At 46.1% G+C, this 19881-nt stretch overlaps 2 protein-coding genes across 5 annotated transcripts; one reads left to right on the plus strand and one right to left on the minus strand.

Annotated features, from left to right (window-relative positions):
• The first annotated feature begins 1861 nt into the window (after nt 1-1861).
• rnf141 (ring finger protein 141) lies at nt 1862-6128 on the plus strand. Of its 2 annotated transcripts, none has more exons than XM_076028613.1 (6): nt 1862-1909; nt 2709-2928; nt 3382-3490; nt 3742-3920; nt 4487-4594; nt 4730-6128. In XM_076028613.1, exons 2-6 carry the CDS (start codon nt 2795-2797, stop codon nt 4878-4880), a joined length of 681 nt encoding a protein of 226 aa, XP_075884728.1. In that variant the 5' UTR covers nt 1862-1909; nt 2709-2794; the 3' UTR covers nt 4881-6128. The 2 variants fall into 2 exon arrangements, with proteins under 2 accessions (XP_075884728.1, XP_075884729.1); XM_076028614.1 differs by lacking the exon at nt 1862-1909 and adding an exon at nt 2230-2249.
• Nucleotides 6129-6931: 803 nt separating this feature from the next.
• ampd3b (adenosine monophosphate deaminase 3b) lies at nt 6932-19646 on the minus strand. 3 transcript variants are annotated; one of them, XM_076028616.1, is made up of 17 exons: nt 19466-19646; nt 18971-19037; nt 17201-17264; nt 12415-12637; nt 12160-12322; nt 11733-11898; nt 11085-11304; nt 10883-11012; nt 10540-10734; nt 10307-10438; nt 9827-9990; nt 9589-9715; nt 9324-9487; nt 8752-8872; nt 8495-8668; nt 8299-8409; nt 6932-7614 (listed from the first exon to the last, which is right to left on the minus strand). In XM_076028616.1, the coding sequence occupies exons 3-17, from the start codon at nt 17256-17258 to the stop codon at nt 7408-7410; spliced, it is 2355 nt and encodes a 784-aa protein (XP_075884731.1). In that variant the 5' UTR covers nt 17259-17264; nt 18971-19037; nt 19466-19646; the 3' UTR covers nt 6932-7407. The 3 variants fall into 3 exon arrangements, with proteins under 3 accessions (XP_075884731.1, XP_075884730.1, XP_075884732.1); XM_076028615.1 differs by lacking the exon at nt 18971-19037 and having other exon boundaries at nt 19466-19645; XM_076028617.1 differs by lacking the exons at nt 17201-17264; nt 18971-19037; nt 19466-19646 and adding an exon at nt 15750-15850.
• Nucleotides 19647-19881: the final 235 nt, after the last annotated feature.

A 19881-nucleotide genomic window follows, 5' to 3' on the forward strand; every position in this document is an offset into this window, starting at 1 on the left:
AATTCTCCTTCACACTTCAGTCTCAACTCCAGTTGTCTCATGTTTGACTCTCTGATGTCTCACTCAGGAATTTTGTATCATCCTTTCCTCGTGTGTCCTCAGGTGGCTCTGCTCTGCTCAGCTCCTCTGCTCTGCCTTCCGGGTTCCCTCTCAACGTTTCATCTCTCGTAATATTCTGAACCTCGTTTTATGTTTATTGTCATCTGCTGCCTGCTCCATCTTCCACAGCGACTCACGATAGATGAACTGCAGTTCGGAAGCATTGAAAAGAAACCTTTGAAAAGTTGAAAAAGATTCTTATATAACTGAAACCTGACTTTTTAAATTAATCTATTATTATTATTATTATTATTATTATTATTATTATTATTATTATTATTATTATTATTATCCATACATCCATCCATTTGGAATACCCACTTCATCCTGCACTCAGGGTTGTGGGGATCTGCTGGAGCCTCTCCCAGCTGCCAAAGGGTGAAGGCAGGGTGACTCCCTGGACAATTCACCAGTTCATCACAGCACTACATAGAAAGACAAACTACCATTTGCTCTCACACCTACGGACAATTTAGAGTTCCCAATTTGCCTCATGCATGTCTTTGGACTGAGGGAGGAGAACCTACATAGAGGGAGAACATGCAAACTCCACTAATAACAATAATAATAATAATAATAATAATAATAATAATAATAATAATAATAATAATAATAATAATAATAATAATAATAATAAATAAATGATTATGCAGTGTGAGAAGCGACTATTGCTGCCAGTAGCATGATGCTCACGAAGAGGAGGTGGAGAAGAAGCGACCATGCACAATGTGATTTAGAAAAAATCATCATGTATTGGTTAGGTCAAACCAGAGTGGTTACGACCCGACCATGCTTGCCAAGACAAGGTAGGAGAGTCATGCCTGCTCCTGGAAAAGTCTCAGTGGTGCTGCAAGTTGTCCTGCAGGTGGCAGAATGCTCATGGTGCTGTTGCAGGTGAGCAACTTCCAGTTTGAGTGCACGTACATCCTCTGATAGCCATTTCATTGCATTCATAAGGTTAGGAGGAGATTGGTCTGATTGTGATGTAGTGGCGCATCTTGTGGAAAAGAGGAAGTTGTCCTCTGTGTGCAGGCTGGTGTGAGAGCAAGTGGGGGAAGAATCGCAGAGCCTCCTGAGCTTGTTCCCATCTGCATGACACAGCTAAAGCTTCCATCAACAAAGTGGCTCCATGCTCATGACATTGTGCATACAGAACTGGGTCCATACCAGCTAGGAACCGTCTGAATAGCTCCATGGCTATGGCCTGTGCACCATATTTAGGAAACACTACCAGCACAAGCCTCCAGGTATGGTGATGGTGTTGCCCATACCTGGAGCGCAGTCCTAGTGCACGAACAGCAGGAGGTGTGGTCCACCTGTCAGATGATTTTGACAGGTGGACCACACCTGTCAGCTGATAAAACATATCACACAACACTACCCATTTGACCTTCTGGGGAAGACGGAAGTTTACGTTGAAACATGAAAACTAAAAAAAAAAATCATGTGTTTGTGATTTTAAAAAAAAATACTAACAATCGCATTTGTTAAATGAAGACATCATGAATCCCGTTAGTTATTCTGTTACTTCTCTGAACCATTTGTAATCTTAAAAATAAAGCCTTAGCCTTTCATTACGCCACAGAAAACATTATATTTTATTGTGGTGATTACAAGTAACATTTACAGTGTACAACAAAGAAGGACGGAAAGTATTGGTGATTACATTTTTAAGACAACAGCATATGATAGGTGGATAGGAAAAAAACGACGAGAAATTGTGCGCGATGTGATGACGTCATCACACGGCGACCGTGTTTTGACAGCGAAGCTAACCAGTGAGCCGCGGACGCTAAATGTGGAATTCATGGTAAGGAAGCCTCGTCCTTCCCGCTTTGGACCGTACTGATATTTCTTGTTTTATGCGTGTCTGCTTTTAAACTTGTCCTCTCCTGACGTCTCAATCTGGTGCCGTCAGGTTGGTGGTCGTTGTGAAACAGAAACGTCGTTGGTCAAAGTCGCAGCTGTTTTTGACTCGAGGAACGTTTTATTTTATTTCCCATAATAAATCACATCAGTGATCAGTCTAATCTGTAGTTTACCTTGGTCTCTTTTTGTCTTAAACCCTGGAATCAGGGCTCGAATGAGCTGCAGCTAAAGTGAAAGCAAACAGGAAAAAAAAACTTCCGCACAGGTTGACTCACGAAAACGTGAGAAACCCTGTTTCCTTTCTTTGGATTCACTTCTTCCTTTATTTTCCCAATTCCTGATTTTGACGGCTACTGTTTGTCACGTGACACGAGCGGCCCGATGATATTCCAACACTGTACAAAAGGAAAAAAAACACACACACACTTTGTTTGCAGGAGGCAGTTTCATTATCAAATCGCTTGGTATCGAAATACAACAGTTTAAGTTCCAACTAAAAGTGATAATTCCATTATTTAGCCGGTGCTGTTGCTGTCACATGACTGTCTAAACACCTGCTTTTATTATAGTGTTTACAACCCTGGCAGAATTGGGGAATTAAAATATATATATGTACACAAATCATACATCATCATACATTTAAAAAAAGAAAAAAAAACTTCCTCATACTCTGAGCTTAAATTCTGGTTGTTGTTTTTTGATATTTAATCCAATAAATAGAACCAATCGTTTCTCACCAGACCCTGTGGAGCTGAATGAACTTCCCTCCATCACTGTTGTCCAAGTGGTGGCACCAGCAGCAGCAACAGCAGCAACAGCAGCAGCGATGGGCCAGCAGCTCTCAGGTCAGGCGGTGAGCCATCTGCCCGAGAAGCTGGTGAAACACATCGGACTGGTCCGCGACAGCGGGTACCTGACCTACGAGGAGTTTCTGGGCAGAGTTGCCGAGCTGAACGACGTGTAAGTCAGCATTCGTCCTCGATTCAAAGCAGCTACCGGAAGTTTGAAGGTGTTCACTTCTGTAAAAAAAACAAAAAAAAAAAAAACAGCTGCATCTGCTGCAGGCAGATTGTTTTTTTTTGCCTCTTTTTTTGCGAGCTTTAGCCCAGCCAATATCTCTAATTTGACCTTCCCACCGTCCTCTAAAGCACCAGCCTCTGCAAACAGGACATTTACCTCTGCTGCTCTCAAAGTGGCAGGAAAACTTGGCTCAAGTTCAAACAAACAAACAAATGAAAGTTTTGTCTTTTCTCTTGGATCTTGAAATTTGTGGAAACATTATTTCTTTGTGCGTCTGCATGAGTCACAGTGTGCGTTTCCTGTCCTGCTCACAGCTGGCTTTGACACAGTGCAGGATGTTTGTTTTTTTTCCCGAAGTTTACCTTGTGTGTGTGTGTGTGTGTGTCCTCTCAGCACTGCCAAGTTGGCCACTGGACAGCCAAAGCACCTGCTGTTTGAGGTGCAGCCAGGATCCGACGCCACCGCCTTGTGGAAGGTCGCCGTCCGGGTCCTGTGCACCAAGGTGAGAGAGAGCCCACCATCTCCCAGGTCCACACACACACACACACACACACACACACACACACACGTCCGCCGTCGACACGTTGGAGAGGTAGGATGCAGGAAGTGACCATGCAACACCGTCAAAGTGATCGCCAGAGTCGTAACTGTCGACGGAAACGACGGAACCTGCTGGTGAATCCCGTGTCGCTGTCACGCTCACGTTTTTGCTGCCCCCTAGTGGTCATGTGACTGCCTCTGCCTCTCGCCCAGATCAACAAGGAGACGGGCACGATGGAGGCGTCGCGCATCATGAACCTGTACCAGTTCACCCAGTTGTACCGCGACATCACCAGCCAGGCTGCCCAGGTGCTGTCAGCAGAGGGCGCCGCAGCCACCGCAGCCCAGCTGCCCTCCGCCGAGTCGTGCCAGGCCAGCATGTGGATGGGCAGGTAGAGCAGCGGCAGTGTGATTGTGTCCAGCAGCAGTCTGAGAACTAGGGGTGGGCCATACTAAGTAAAGGGATAGTATCGCCCGTACTGATACCGATACTTTGTAGTTTTTGTAGTTTTTGTCTTAATAGTTAGTCGATTAGCTATAGATTATAGATAGATTGTGATCATGGTAAAACACAAAGACAAAGATCTTTAGGTAAATAACATAAAGATAGTTAATTAACTAACTACAGTAGAAACTAGGGCTGTCAGTGTTAACGCATTCATCAATAAGGCCAGGTTAGCACCGGACGACGATTAATCGTAGTTAACTATGAAGATTCTGCAATTAATCGTGATTAAAAAAAAAGAATTGTTTGACAGCAATAATAAAAACATTTATCTGTGTAATTGTGAAAAAGTAATAAAATAATTCCCCCTCACTAAGTTGCTGGCGCTCCACCTCTGAGACAGCAGGGCGGACGGTTGTTAGCGTTCAGTCAGGGGGGCGAATAAAGAGACGTGCCACTCAGTTGGCGTCGCTCCAGACTCAGCTTGGCTCTGATTGGCTGTCTGCCACGCAGGGTGAAGCAGCTGACCGACGAGGAGGAGTGCTGCATCTGCATGGACGGCAAGGCTGACCTCATCCTGCCCTGCGCTCACAGCTTCTGTCAGAAGTGCATCGACAAATGGTGAGACTGCCCAATCAGAACCGTTTCGTGTTGAAAAAAAAAAAAAAAAACATGACGCAACTCCTCAACACGTCCTTCCTACTTACCATCCTGCTCCTCCTCCTCCTCCTCTTCCTCCACAACCTTCTCTCCCAGGAGCGATCAGAGTCGACACTGTCCCATGTGTCGGCTGCAGGTGACGGCCGCCAAGGAGTCGTGGGTGCTGTCCGACATCCCCACGGAGGAGGACATCGCCGGTTACATCCTCAACCTGGCCGACGACGCCGGCCAGCCGCACCAGCCGTAGCGGAACGCACCTCGCCACCTCGCTCGGAACTCACCGGGACCAGGCCGTGCTGCGTAAGCGGCCTGCACTAGGGGGCGGTGTCACACCTTCATTTCAACACGCGGAGTTTGACGTGAGAGCGCGAGCCCAAGTCAAACGCCCAGGCACCTTACTATGAGAATTTATGTTGCCTCGCGAGCCGTGTGAGGCTCGCTAGGTGCAAGCTTAGCTGTGTCACAGAGAACCTGGCAACCTCTACGGCTCATCAGCTGGATATTTTCCCACTGATGGAAACCTGTAGATGAGTGAGAATTGGCTTTGATTCATAGATCATGTAATCATCTTAAATAAGGTCCAGATCCAAGACCAGGTCCAGGTTCAGGTCCAGATTCAGGTTCAGGCCAGCATTTTTCATCTCTTCCCTTCTCTAGAGAAACACTTTCCCAACCAAGCAGCTGGTTGCGGGTTTGAGGCTGGTGGTGAAAATTTTAAAAACGCTTTTTAAAACGAGGCCATGCAGCGCAAGCCTGCATGTTCCGACCCTGAGTGACCTCTCTGGCAAACTCCTCCTCCCGACCTGCAGCTCAGAACGTGACGTGCGAAACTCACCATCCTGTCACTTCATTTGGTGACGAGGTTTTCTTCTCCTCTGATGGAAATAACCACTTTTCAGCGCTGTTCTTTTTTTATGCTGTAATTTATGTCTAGATTATTATTTTTTTTAAATTGAGCTTCATTCTTTTTCATTTCCTGCTTGTGTACTGTATGACCCGTCAGAAACAAGTCATCTCTTACTTCCTAGATAATGGAGAAAAACAAGTGCATCATTTCAGGTCTACAGAAGTAACTTTGCCTTGATTTATGAGTCATGTGATTTCAAGCTGAAGACGACCTGCTTGGGGTTGTTGTAGGAATGCTCAGTTTTTTAGTTCAGTTTTGAATTTCTCTTTAACTAGTTTAGTTTTTTTCACTGCGAAGTTTGCATATTACACCGATTAGCTTTCGATCATCCAAATAATACACAGCAATTCTACACAGTTATGCAAGGCTGATGCAATATACATGTATTTTGCAGATTATTCTAAAGCTGTATTTCATTAATGTACTGTTGATAAAGCAGTCATGAACTGCTGCTGCAGATGTTTGGCACTTTAAAGCTCCGCCGTTGCTTTTATTTTCATTTTTTTTTGTTAATCACCACAGTGACAGCACAGTTTTGTTGTTGTGGTCTAAAATATCAGATGCTGAAATCTTTTTTAAGTTCTGGGGGGTGAAAAAGAGACTTGTCTGTAATAATAAGTTTTACCAAAATTCCATAATTATTGCATCATTAATATACTGGGGAATGGAAATAATTCTGTTCGATTTAACTATAGTCATAAGAACTACATGTAAATGAATTGTATAATAATCAATGAATTTTAAAAAAAAACTCCCTTATTGTATCATATCTAATAAACAGACGCACACATTTTGCACTTTATGAGTTTGCGTTTGTTATGGAGAATAATGATTCATCAATGGTTAAATTATATTTCTAGGAATTAGGCGTTGCTGCAGTGACAGATGTTGGCCAGAGGGGGTGAAGTTTCTCACTGGCGCTGCAGCCAAATCATTAAATGTTGAGCAACATCAGGAAAATAACGTTTTCAAATGCATTGATGTTTATTTGTTCAAGCAATTATTTCAAATGTATTGGCACATTTCATGATATATACATTTATTTAATTTTACTACTTTTTATTTTACCCCGTACTGCAAATATGCAGGGTGATAAGTGGTAAAATTACATCAATTCATGCATCATGAAATGTAATATTAAGATGTATGACTTGCTCTAACAAAAAAAAGGAAAATATCAATTCACTAAAAAAAAATCTTTACTAAGATTATTACTAAAGGTTATTTTAGGTTGACTTGAACCGCCGACCTTCTGTACCACAGTAGATGTACAAGTGGATGGTAATATTGGAAACACCATTAAGCTAGCAGTGGCTCTGTACTTCCATTGGTCATGACAAAAACTGCAAGCTGCCTTTGATGCACACTGACGAGGCGAACAAACACAACAGTTACTGTTCATTGTGGCTTTTATTCAATATTAAAAAGATGAGAATTAACATAGAAAAAAAACATCAAAATTGTACTTTGGTAGTTCTTACACATTAATCAAGTGTGAAAAGTGCAAACCTTGACGCTGTGCCTTCCAGCCACTCGCTTCTTCTTGCCAACATGCAAACTTTTGACATTCAGTGTGAAAGGTAGAAATGTGACTGCAGCATCAAACTGTGTCATGTTGTGCACTTCACTTTGTCGAGTTGTAGAGCCAACTCAATTTTTTTTCACACAGTCTTTGCAACGGAGCTCAAGTCTTTGACCGGCTCAGATGAGCCTCTTGAAGGACTGACCAGACTCATTAACACTGCGGTGAAAACAGAAATATGACCATGCAACAAGATATCGTTCACACAAGAGAAACAATAACAGAGTGGAAATTCACTGATTTTAAATTCTGGACGAGGAATTTGAGGATTTTGAAAAAACGCGCCTACTGCCCGGGGACGTTGGCGATGACCCCTGGAGGAAGAATCAGGGCGTCGCCGTCGGCCTTCACTGCGTCCACCAGGAAACTGAGTTCATTGCACAGAGTCTCGTGGCGGTAGGCCATGCGGATCTGCGCCACGTTTGTCCGCCGGATGTCGTTGCCCTCCGGCCCGTCTTGCAGGTAGTTGGAACCGATGAAGTGCTTCTTCTCCTGCAGACGATCGAGTAAGTTAGCACGGCAGCAGGCAGGGGGCGCTGTTTGAAAATTTGTCCTTTTTATGTTTCTCATCTGTTGAGCGTTTTCCTGAAAAATGGCCAAGTTTCTGAAAGCTGTGGCCAACGGCTGACAAAAACTCTGAGTGCGTAACCGCAAACACTTTTACTGTCAGAGGTGAGAGTAACCAGCAGCGATCAAGAAAGATTCAGTGACCTAGTTTAGTAAAGCATAAATAATAGATAAAAAATAATATGAAACTCTTGTTTATTCCTTGCTTGTAATGTACTTTGATTGGGCTTAAAGGAAAAAAAAAGTTTAGGCAATGTAGTGATAGTAGATCAATATATATTTATATTATTGATCTACTATACTGAAACTATATTACAGTTTATTTATTGGTGGGAAAACACCAATAAATATCCACGAGTTAGATTCATTCTGTTGTTACACCGACAACAGAATGAATCTAACTTGGCTTTCAACAAATGCTGGGAAGTTTACGGAACAATTTGTGTCTAATCTAATCTAATCTCTAAATTGCTACATTGTTGCTCTTAGTGCACTGCAGGCCCAGCCTCCATTACGGTCTGATGCTGCTGCAGCATGTGAATGTCCCACTGTGTGTGATAAATAGACTCTTCTTCCATCCTCCTATTGAGTCATTATAGCAGACGCTACCTGATGCGAGAGGCCACTCTGCAACACGCTGTTTCTGGCTATTTCACACAGGTCGCAGGTGCTCAGCTTCCACAGCTGGGCTGCGATGGCGTACTCCTCCATCAGGGCCTCCTGGGAAAGGGGTTTTCAAGAACAATCGCGGTTGAGGAACATCTCACCAGCGACATACGCACACGGCCGTCCTCGGTTTCCCCACCTTGGTGTAGTGGAACTGCATGGGGTCGTCGGTGGACAGCGACACACACAGGCCTTTCTGAAGGAACTCCCTCAGCGGGTTCTTGGAGTACTCCAGGAACAGGCTGTTGTTGCTCAGTGGCGACATGGCGATAGGAACCTGGGCCAGGTAGTACAGGTACTGGAGCACGGGACTCTGAGGAAGATACAGCAGCGTACTGTTATTATGTGGGAAAATGCTGGCGACATGCTGAAAAAAAACTCTTGAGTTTCTTGCACCTTCTTGAGATTAAGGCCATGGGAGATGTTGTCTGCCGTAAGGAAGGCGGTGACCAGATGCGTGATGGATCCAGCCTCGCCACAGTGGGGACGGAACTGGAATGTGTTCAGTCCTCGCTCTCTGTGCAGGGACAGACGATAACGCTGTGTGAACCTTGCTGTTGTCCACAAGTGAATTGAAACACAACTACAAAATAATAATAAGAAGAAGGCTTTTTCTGAGAGTGAAGAACACCAACTGGGTTAGAGTTAAGGTCAGGAAAAGGTCAGGGCCAGTGCTGGGGTAGGTTAGGTTCAGGGATCGGGTAGAGTGTTATGGGAACGGTCAGGGTTGAGGTTATGCTAGGTACTGCAGTTAGGAATGGGGTTCAGGTTGGCTTTCTGGTTGGATTTGGGGTTGGTCTTGGTGGCTAATGAGCATTTTGGATTGAAGGACAAGCACATTGAGTGTGGGACATTGCAGCACTACAGGAGGCTTGAGAAGAACACGGAACAGAAGTTAAGTTAAGGTGTGTGAGCTCACTCCTGAAGATCTCTGTGATTATCTGTGTTCGCTCTTGTGCTGGACTTACTTGCGAAGGTTGTTGAGCACCATGATGTTGGCGTACATGTAGAAGAGGTAGTAGGTGTAGGGAGGGTTGTTTTCAGATGTCCACACCTCAGGCTTCGGGCTGCGGTGAGAGAACATATGGTCGCTGTGCTTCGACTCGTCGTCCACGCTGTCGAAGCCAGTCACCTGGTGGACAGATAGGATTTTTTTTTCTTGTTTTTTTTCTCATTTCAGTTTGTGTTTTGTTGTTTGCACACAGGAGGATGTGGAGTTTGTTGGGTACGTACGTATTTTAGGAAGACGTGTAAGGCTTTGTGCTGTTGTGGATTAACGGTCGCCTCAAACAGTGGCAGAAAGATGTTCTCCAGCATTTTGGCGTAGTGCGGCACCAACTTCTTTGACCTGAAGATGTCGCTGAAGGCAAAAGAAGGAGAAATGAAGTCTGTCCAGCGGCACATGAGCATCGGGCAGCATGATCTCAGGCGGATGCACATGTACGATCTCTCACTCTGACCGAGGACTCACTAGATCCGGGGAATCTGTATCATCCACCTCATGTTGGGCGAGTGCACCTTGTGCTGGATGAACCAGTTCGCCAGGTTGTCCCACTCGCTGGCCGAGCGGCCGTAAATAGACAAGCGAGGCTCGGCGTGCTGATACTTGCTCTCCTCCAGGTCCTTGGCCACTTCCTGAAAAAGACAGCAGACCACAGGAAGTGAGTGCCACACTTTTATAAGGCAAGAGTTCATCGCCGTTGACCCCACCCAGAGAAAAAGGACAATGCTGACATATGTAAGCTGCTTGCAAACCCACGCTGACTCAGCTGAGTTAGTTCCCAAAAAACAAAACACTTCACAGTTTTTGAGCGACTCAATAATCAAGAATATACTGTGTCCAAATAACCCAAACCCAAACCCTAAACCTAATGCTAACTCAACCCTAAACTCAACCTCAACTCCAACCACCCCCTCTACTCCCTATCCCTTAACCATAGTCTGACTCCACCTTGACGAGACGCGCAAAGTAGTCTCCCCCGATGTAGTTGTCCGTCTTCAGGTAGATCTCTCGCAGCTCGCTGGCGCCCACTGGGTTGTACTTGGAGTTGAACTTGTCAAAGCGGTGGAAGGTCTGTCTTCCCTGGGTGAAAAAAGGCAACGCTGAGCACCAGGGGAGACGTTACGCAATGACAAGTGAAGTTCTCATTCCAACAATGTGACATACTGTGAATTCACACTTACAGCGTGCACGTCCAGAGAGTCCACTGTGAGGTCGTACGGGTCCATGTCGATGGTGCTGAACACCTCCCTGAGTTTAAACTTCTGACCTCCTTTCTCAAGGACCTCACGGTCTGCCTCCGTCTGGTACGTGGTCTTTATGAACTTCAGTAGGTGCTTCTGGTTCATGCAGGCTGCGGCGTGTATGTGTGTGTCCACCTGCACTCGGCACACGGCAAACAACGGCAAGACGGGGCACAGTGAGACAAACAGCGAAGTCTCCCGGATGGAGGTCACACTGGCAAAACATGAGAGGACGAAGGGTGAAGATGAAGACTAAATCGCCGCCTTTATGGAACGTTTCTACCTTTCTGACATTGTAGAAATCCCGGTGTGGAACGCTCTTCAGCTCCTTCAGCTCTGCCATTTCATTCAGCATCTCGTGAAGGTAGAATTTGGAGGCCAGGAAGTTCAGTCGCCTGTGGCAGTAGGTCTTCCTGCCAAAACGCTTTGTCATTAATTACTTTTCTTTTGATTGATGGTTTCAACTCTGGACCAGGGGCGCTTACGTGGGGCCGTCGGCGATCATCGCCAGGACGTGGCTCAGGTCTATGGCGAAGGTCTCCAGGTCCGGGTAGGGGAGACTGTGTGGCTTCTGCTGCTTCAGGTCCTCGGCGCTGTCGTACACGTGAACGATGCCGTCCTTCATCTGCAGCTGGTAGGCGAGGTCCTCGGGGATGCCCTCCATGGTGTAGGGGTCCTCGCCTTCGTGGGGGAAAGGCCAGATATCTACCGAGGCCAAGAAGAAAAAGAAAAGAGCACTTCAAACACAGGGACTCTGCTGCAGAACTCATTTCAGCTGTTTTTGTGTTTGTTTTTCATGTGGCATCCTAATCTAAGATCAGGGTCCAAGTCAGGCTGACTCATTCCTCCTCCACCGCCAAGACTTGTTTCTCCATGTCTGCCAATTACACCATTTTCCATCTCATCTGCACTTCGGAGAAGCTCTTGGCTGCCCTCTGGATTAGTGTGACTGACCTTGACTCCAAAGCCCCTCAAACCTCAATGTGTATGCGATGGGGGAATAAAAATAGAACAAACTGATATAAGAACCACAACAGCACTGTTGTTGTTGTTGTCGTTGGAGACACCAGACGCCCGCGAGAAGTTTTCCCGTTTGTAAGTGAAGTTTTTTTGTTTCGTTATTTCCCGGTCACCTGGCCGGATCTCATCCTCTTCCCTCCACTTCTGGTCCTGACAGCTGCGCAGGAAGCGGGCGGTGGTCCTGGGGAAGCTGTGGTAAGCCAGCCGGGAGTACTTCTCTCTGATGAACAGCGCCCCCAGGAGGCTTTTTGCTGCCTGCTCGTAGTCTTCCACCGTGATCTGGAAGGTTCGCGCAGAACTATTAGTTTTGTTAGTAGCAAAGAACAACATGAAAAAAAAATGGAGGATGTCTTAAGCAACCAGCCAGCATTTCACTTCTTTCCTTGTGTATAAATGATTGTGTTTTTTTGAGGGGCGGCAGATTGAAGTCTGTTTTGTCGCGTCTTTTGCAACTTTATCAACTTTTTTTTCCCATTTCGAGCCGCGTCATTTCAGATCCACCACAGTCAAGTCCAACAAGAGTGTGATGGAACTTTTTACCCCGGCGCAGTAATCTCCGCTGATGGTCACCCTCTGGAAGTCTGGGAAGGCCTGCGGCAGGCCGGGTTCAGGTGTGCAGGGCAGGGAGGCGATCCACTCTCCGGCGCCGGTCGGAATCTGCAGCGACAGCGACTGCGAACGCTTCAGCATGAAACTCTTCTTCCTGGAGAAGAGAAAGGACAGTCAGAAGGTGGGCAGGGGCAGTGGTTGCCAGCAGGTGGCGCCGCTACCGGTGGTGCTGGTGGTGGCGGCTACCTCTTGGCGCACTCCTGCGACTGCTGCTCGGCCAGCTCCTTCTGCAGCGCCCGCTGCCGGTCCTCGTGCAGGCCGATGGGACAGTCCTCCTGCACGGTGAACAGGGCCATGGCGTCCTTGGTGTCCTCCTCCTTGAGCGCCGAGGCGAAGACCTTCTCCGCCAGCAGCCGCACCTTCTCGTCCACCTCGCTCATGGACATCCTGGGGAAAAGCCGCGGCGTTTCTGCGCGGCAGGGAGACAGTTTGGACGTCACAGGGGAACGTAGGGGTGTGTTACAGTCAAGTACAGCGGCAAGGTGGACAATGTTGGACCAGGTCTGATCACCAGGTGGTTTTCATTTGTATAGACACAGATTTTATCCTATGTGGGCAGTGCATTTTCATTTATTTACTTATTTATTTAGTTAGTTATCCTTTTTTAATCATACGTTATTACTCTGGGTTTTGCACCATTTTGCGTGTTGGTTTTGTGTGTACAAGTGCAAAGTTTATTTTATTTTATGCTATTTTAATTTTGTGCAGGTAAGTTTATACTATTTTATCCCTCTGTATTTTATCTTTAATTCTGCTTTATTATATCCTATTTGATTTTTTTATTTTATTATTATTATTTTTGTGCTTCTACCATATTTATTTGTGTTGGTATTGTTGTGCAGAAACTGCGTTTTTCAAACTGTGCTATATAAACAAACTGGATTGGATTCATTTTCCATGGTCATGATTCTCCCTCTGCTCCAAAAGCACTGATGGCGTCTTGGAATGCCCAAACCCTTTACTCCTGGTCCTGGATTGGAATGTTGAACCGGGAAACACAATGACAGAACTGCCATAGAATCCCTGAGTTGGTGGTTGCAGCCTCTACAGAATCAGCAGGCCTTCAGCGTCTGAAGGTCAGAGGTTAAAGTCCTAGCTAACCTACTGCTCTTCAAGGATTTCCTCTGGGATTTTTCACCCAACGATGGAGATGCAATTCAACAGATGCTATGCGGTGAGAGTGAAGAACAGCCTCATTGCTAATTTATGCACTTTTTGCTTATATCTCCATTTGCATTCTCCATATCTTGTCCTTTCCCACAATCATACTGATTCTGTACCACACGATAGCTTCTGCATGCAGCCTGTGCAGACCCCCAGAAATAGATCCGCACGTAGCCACATAAACTGTATTTATACATCTGCTCGTAGTCACACAGCTTATCTATATCCTGCGGAACACTGTTGAGAGCACAAACTGCACTCCGCCGCCTGTACATGCGACCACGTGCAGCGACAGTCAAGTCGAACCTAATCTCATCTCTAGAGGGCTTCCTGCTCTGGCGACAGTCTGGTTGGCATTCTTCTAAACTAAGCCTCTTCCTGCTGGACAAGTCGTATTTTCAAAACATGTCATAAAACCCTGATGGCTGCGGATGAGAAGGAGAAGCAACATTATTACTGGCAGTATAGACCAGAGTGCAGCCGACGAGCTCGGCACGTTTCCCCGAGATGCCCGGCCGCGGTAAACACGTCTCCGGTGGCCGACTCCCGTTTCACTGCCCGCTGCTCTTTCTCCCTGTGTGTCGGGCACGTTGTCGAGGGACGCCGTCAATCACCGTCGCCGCCGACCAGGTCGGCCGCTTTCACCTCTTGACCCCCCCCGGAGGGTTTGGAGGTGAGCAGCTGCTTTGCTAACAGGACTGCAATGTAGCCTGACAGTTAGGAGTCAGTGCAGAGAATCATAAATATTATATATGTCAAAATCTTAAAATTCCAAACGTTTAAGAAAGAACCGAGCTACGCTAAGCTCCGCCCATTCTCCTTCTGCGCGTGGAGACTTTCTGCCGCGGTGACCAGACGCTGGTCGCTGGCCGTCGATGCTGAATACATGACGGAGAGCGAAATCAAGACTAAACAAAAACATGCAACAGGTGCTTCATCTCAAGGCCACTGAGAGATTTGGCGGCAGGGCTGGAGGCACACAAGCTCAAAGATAAAGAAATGTCTCACCGCTTTTTGTCCACTACAGTTTTTAGAAAAGCATCTCACAACCCGTTCACACAACCCGTTCAAAAAGGAATTACATCGATTTCATTCTCAGCATTGCCCTCTTTTGGATCCACTTCAGTCTCATCCTCAGAATTCTGATCCTCTTCCTGGTCAGGTGTAGTCCGACTCTGAAACAGTTCCTTCTTCGTATATCTAATATCTGTACCTTGGAAAAATATCTTCTTAAATGTCGGTGTTGAGGAGTTTTAAGGCGATTTCCTTGGCTTCAGATTGTATTTTTATGCTAAATATAACTGTTTCCTTCGACATCGTCTCAACCTGCTGGACCCTTGGGGGTTGAACTCCAAATCTCCAGCAGCAGAACTGCATTTTTTTCAAGTGAGGCCTCTTGTGTAGCTTCATCTATAAAAAGAGAAAATGCCTACTTTGAGTGTTTTAAAGTGTCTTCTGGTTCCCATGACTTTTTTTAAGTTGGAAAAACATCTCTGTTTACTTTTCTGCCTGCTTGACTTTCTTATGCACTCTTGTTTTTAAGCCCGCGGCCCTGGAGACTGTTTATATTTCAACTGGACGTGATGACAGGCGGCAGACTTGAGATTTTTTTTTCCAACTTGCTTCATCACCAGCGTAAACAAACTTTTGCTGCCATCCAGGATCCCACCACTATTCCTGTAACCCTCTGCTAATAATATCACCGCTAGAGTTAGCCACCGGCACAACGTGGTGCTAGCAACGTGGTGCTAACAACGTGTCGGCTGCAGAGTCTGTGGCTGGCGTGGAACCGGATCCACCAGAGAGCTGCCAGCCAACGGCACATTCCTTTTTTTTTTTTCTTTTTTTTTTTACAAGGCGTAATTCCTGACGAGCCTTCCAGCATGTGTGAGAACTGGGGCCAGGACAGCTGAGGGCTGGCACGGTGACCTTGACCTACATCCCCTCTGTGAGGGGTGGAGGCAGAGCCACAGCCAGCAGGCAGCTCAGTCCTTCGACATCACAGCAGCTTGTGCAGGAAGTATTCCTGGAAATATTATATTATAATTATGATTATTATTAAATACAATGTTTTGCACCCAGATGTTTTTGTTAATTTCGCAGACTGGTCTTAACAAAATAGCTACATTTATTTAATAACTAGACGTATTTTGTCAAAATGCATTTTTGCCTGAGCCAAAAAGTTTATTTGTGCTAAAATATCACAACTTCTTTTTTTCACTACTTTTGTAACCGTTTCTCATCCCAAAGCAACTTTCTTCTCCGCCTCCTCCTCCACCTCGTCCCCCTTCTCCTCCATCTCCGTGCCGGCAGTGAAAAGCTCTCCGAGCTCAGCAGAGGAAACATTCCTTTCTTACCTTCTGGGATTCTGGCCATGTTTGACTCTTTGGAGTTTAAGTCACTTTCATTTGCCAAGGCCTGTTTCCTGGCAGCTCTCTCAACACTCTATTCTATACACTCTATACACTATTTTACTGGATCTTCTCCCCTCCTGCTCCCTTGCTCTTTCTCTATCTCTTTCTGTCTCTCTATCACACACACTCGCACCCACACGCACGGACTCCCTGCCGACTCCTTCTGAATCTCTCCTGAGTGTCTGCGCTGCGTCCCTGGCGGCTCTGGAGCTGCGACTGGCTGCTCAGGGCTTCTGCTGCTGCTGTTTTATCAGCTCCGGTGGCTGCACGCACCATGCAGCTGCTGCTTGTTGTTGCCGTCTTGAGTGTCCCTCTCCCTCTATTTTGGGGCTCCCAGGGCGTCCCTGGCAACAGGCCGGGCTAATTTCACGCCGGCATGTCACAATTGGCGGCTGGCACGCACGCGGGTGCGAGGAATGTGGCAAGAGAGGCAGAAACGTCGCCGCCAGGTATCACAATCACCGACTGGACGCAGAGTTTGGTTCTTAAAACTGACTGATCAGTGGGTAATAAAGGTCGGAAAAACCTGGAGGCACCGTGTCTTCTCCGTTGCTGCCCCCACACTGTGGAACTCACCCCCAACTGACATCCATGACTGCACTGACCTGCCATCATTCAAATCACTGCTTAAAATGCATCTTCTCCATACTGCTTCTAATGTTTAGTTACTGCTAATCTCCTTGCTTTCGCTTATTTTACTCTAATCTGCGTTTGATTTATTTGTCTGTATAATTTTAAGTAGCTCTGCGATGAACTGGCGACTTGTCCAAGGTGTAACCTGCATTCGCCCTATGACAGCTGCTCCAGTAGACCCCCGTGACCCTGAGCTCGGGAATAAGCGGTAATGGAAGATGAATGAATGAATGAATTTGAAGTATTTTTTTGATTGCAAATTTTATTTTGAAATGTTTTAACCTTCTTTTGTAAAGTATCTTTGAGGATTTCGGAAAAGCACTCTATCAATAAAATTTATAACAATAATAACAATGACAAAGCTTCTGGGTTCCAGGTGGTTGGAAGAGAATAAACACAGGAGAGTTTTTCCAGAGCGGAGTTTTAGTCTCCCTGCAGGAAACAGAATGTAAACGTGTTCCAGGAACAGAACGGGAACAAGGCGCGCGATTGGCCGGCAGGAGGCCAGCTGAGTGTTGACAGAGCCTTTTGTCCGGGTCGCTGTCACAACTTTTTACTTTTAGCTCGACCTGGATCTGCTTCGCTCTCGCACCATCAGAGCATACAGGACATGAGTGGGCGTGGTCTCGTGGCGGGCGCCAGTCAAACGCTGGTCCACAGACGCAACAACAATCTCTAACTTAAACCCTGTGTGTGTGTGTGTGTGTGTGTGTATGTGTGTGTGTGTGTGTGTGTGTGTGTGTGCGTGAGTGTGGTCGCACCTTTGCTGTAGCAGGGCGTGGACTGCTGCTTACAAAGGGGCGTGTCCCGTTTCTTCATCTTGACCTGCGTTGACAGGAGCAAATCAGAAGCACTTTGTTCACATCAGAGGAAGGCAGCCGGGGTGGAAACAGGTTTTTCCAACAGGGATTAAAGTGAGACAGCTAAAGGGTGGCCTGGCCGCTGCTGAGCCGTGAACACTTTTTTACTGTCTGATTGTACTTGTTTAAGGTCTGTAGCTGCTGGTCTGCATCCTGTTAGCTGCTGGAGGCCTTGCAGCTAACAACTATGATAATGTATAATAATGATAATGTCTTTTTTTTTTTTTGCTGATGAAAGTCAGACTGATTTTGACGGTGTAGATTGTACAACTGATTCCAGCCGAATCTTGATCATATATACTTCTTATTTACACATTTATGCTAAGGAAACAGTAGTTGTGTGTTCCACCTCTAACTTTGTTGAAGTCAAGACTGGATTCTAAAAAGTAGGTCATGGAGCAACTTTTCTGAGGGTCTGTTGTTTTAAGCAGATGAGAATTTTTGCCCGAAGAGACAAAGAAAAAAGGAATGAAACATTTAGATTAAAAAAAAACACTGAACAGCTGTATTCGATGACCCACACAGATTCTTCTGAAGTTAGTCATATTTTCTCTATTCTATTTTGTCACTGTTGTCCACGAAACAGGAAATTAACAAAAAAGGGAGTGAAACTGTGCCACGCTTTGACCTACATCACTTGGATTTTCTGCAGCGTGTTTGCACGCAGCCAGGCTCTCCTCTGCCCTCTGTCATTACACTGCGACACCTCTTTCACAGTGGCGGTTGCTGTCAGATGGAGGAAGTGGTTCTTATCTCATCCGCTCTCGTCTCTTTAAGGACAGCCGACAGATTCAGGCCGCAGCCGAAGCGCAAACGTTCTTTTTCAAGCTGGGCCGCTTGTGAAACGCGGCCTCCTGCTACCTGAGTTGTTCAGTTGTTCACTTTCCCTGTGGATCATGAGAGATTCCATCAGTGGAGATAAGGAACTGAAGCCGCTGGCTTCGGAATTTCCTGTTATTTCCTGATCTAAAACAAAACAAAACAAGTAAACCCTAATGTATACCAAATATGACCAAAGCTCTGAAGATTGAGGACGCCGCAGACACACTGCACTGTGCCGCAAGAAGACCATCGCTCACAGCGTTGGTGTTTCTATACGTACAAAATTAAACGGTGGTAAAAAAAAATAAAAATAAAATGCTGGGTGGAACTGTGGGGCTGAGACGTTATGCTAGGCTCAGAGTTGTGGAGCTCAACAGCGTGGCTGCAGAACACAAACTACTGAGGATCTGCAGCGGGACCTTGTCCTTCAGACAACTGGACTTAAAAGGCTTGTTCAGGCCTCTGGGCTTCCTGGGAAAGGACTTGGTTCTGAGATTGGAATGTGCTGCACCCACCAGCTGCAGATGACCAACGCTAACTGACAGCCTTGTCTTTGCCTTAGTTCCGACTCGTTTGGCTTGAAACAACTCTTCGTGGAGTCACATGCCTCGTCTTGTCTGCCGGCGGCGCTGTGCAACCCTTTGAGGCGGAGAACGTGTGCAGAAGAGTAAATTTACTTGTGTCATATGTGAAAAGCATGATTAGAATGCAGGTGATTTCAGGGCATTTCTATGTACTACATAACTCGTCTTGAGTGACACCTGAAGTTGCAACAACAAGTTAACAATATATTTTTTTTTCAAGTACACTAAAATTGAAGGCAAGTTCATTCCTGCACTTGACACCCACCTCTCAAGAAATTGCAAATATGTGCCTTAGAGCCAATCCTGTTGCAAAACTTAAGTTTCTTCCTCCCCTAGAAACGTTTCAAAATACATGAAGGTGTTGAAAGTGGAAGTGTGATGGTAAAAAGAGAGAAGACAGATGTGTTGCAGGTACCAGGGCTTATTCTGGGCTTGGATACGTTCCTGACCCAGTGGAGGGTCTGTTATCGTTTTGAACTTTCATCAGCACAACAAGGTCAAAGAATACTTTAGTTTAATCAGGCATTGAAATTTTAGCTGCAAAACAAACACCAAAAAGGCCTCAACATGTTTTCCAAAGATTCTTCCTGGCTATTACTATTTGCTCTCTATCAAGACCGACTGCAGCAATGGCATTTCTGCACAAACACCATGCTTGGCACTAAAAACACTGCAGGAGTGATGGAAGGAAGACATGGCACCAGGAAGTGGTTCTGCAAACCGAGTCCAGAGAAGTGAATGAGATGAAGAGTGTACTCACAGTTAGCGGAGCAGAGCCAGACACGAACACCTCTGGGACTGTGCGGAGTCTGACAGGGCGTCACAGCACGAGAGCGTCGTCAGAGTAGCTTCTGTCAGCTGCAGGACCCTTTGACTGCCGGAGAAACCACAGTCACAGGCGCTGGAGCCTCAGGTGTGCAGTCTGGGGGGAGGAGTGGAGGATGGACTGGTGAACTAAGCAGAGGGGAAGTTCTTTGCATATCATTGCAACACAGGAAGTTGTAACTGAGAGAGGCTCGTACCGCTCTGGCAACTTTTTCATAAGGCAATACTATTTATAAGCCACGAGCCACTTTGTTTATTCAGGGCGAGGAGGCTCGCCGCACTATTCACATCCAGCACTCCTCGACTTGTCCTATGAACTGACTGGCAGAATGATTTGGTTTTGCAGTTCCA

This window comes from Nelusetta ayraudi, unplaced genomic scaffold, assembly GCF_046127955.1.
Source record: "Nelusetta ayraudi isolate G7.1 ecotype Tasmania unplaced genomic scaffold, CSIRO-AGI_Nayr_v1 ptg000026l, whole genome shotgun sequence".
Classification (NCBI taxonomy): Eukaryota; Metazoa; Chordata; class Actinopteri; order Tetraodontiformes; family Monacanthidae; genus Nelusetta; species Nelusetta ayraudi.

Coding starts and splice junctions, on each gene's coding strand:
- rnf141 (XM_076028613.1), top strand. CDS start 2,795: ATGGGCCAGCAGCTCTCAGGTCAGGCGGTGAGCCATCTGCCCGAGAAG. Junction 2,929..3,381: donor GTTGCCGAGCTGAACGACGT/GTAAGTCAGCAT, acceptor GTGTCCTCTCAG/CACTGCCAAGTTGGCCACTG. Junction 3,921..4,486: donor GCCAGCATGTGGATGGGCAG/GTAGAGCAGCGG, acceptor TCTGCCACGCAG/GGTGAAGCAGCTGACCGACG.
- ampd3b (XM_076028616.1), bottom strand. CDS start 17,258: ATGAAGAAACGGGACACGCCCCTTTGTAAGCAGCAGTCCACGCCCTGC. Junction 12,638..17,200: donor CACGCCCTGCTACAGCAAAG/GTGCGACCACAC, acceptor CCTGCCGCGCAG/AAACGCCGCGGCTTTTCCCC. Junction 10,735..10,882: donor ATTTCTACAATGTCAGAAAG/GTAGAAACGTTC, acceptor TGCCGAGTGCAG/GTGGACACACACATACACGC.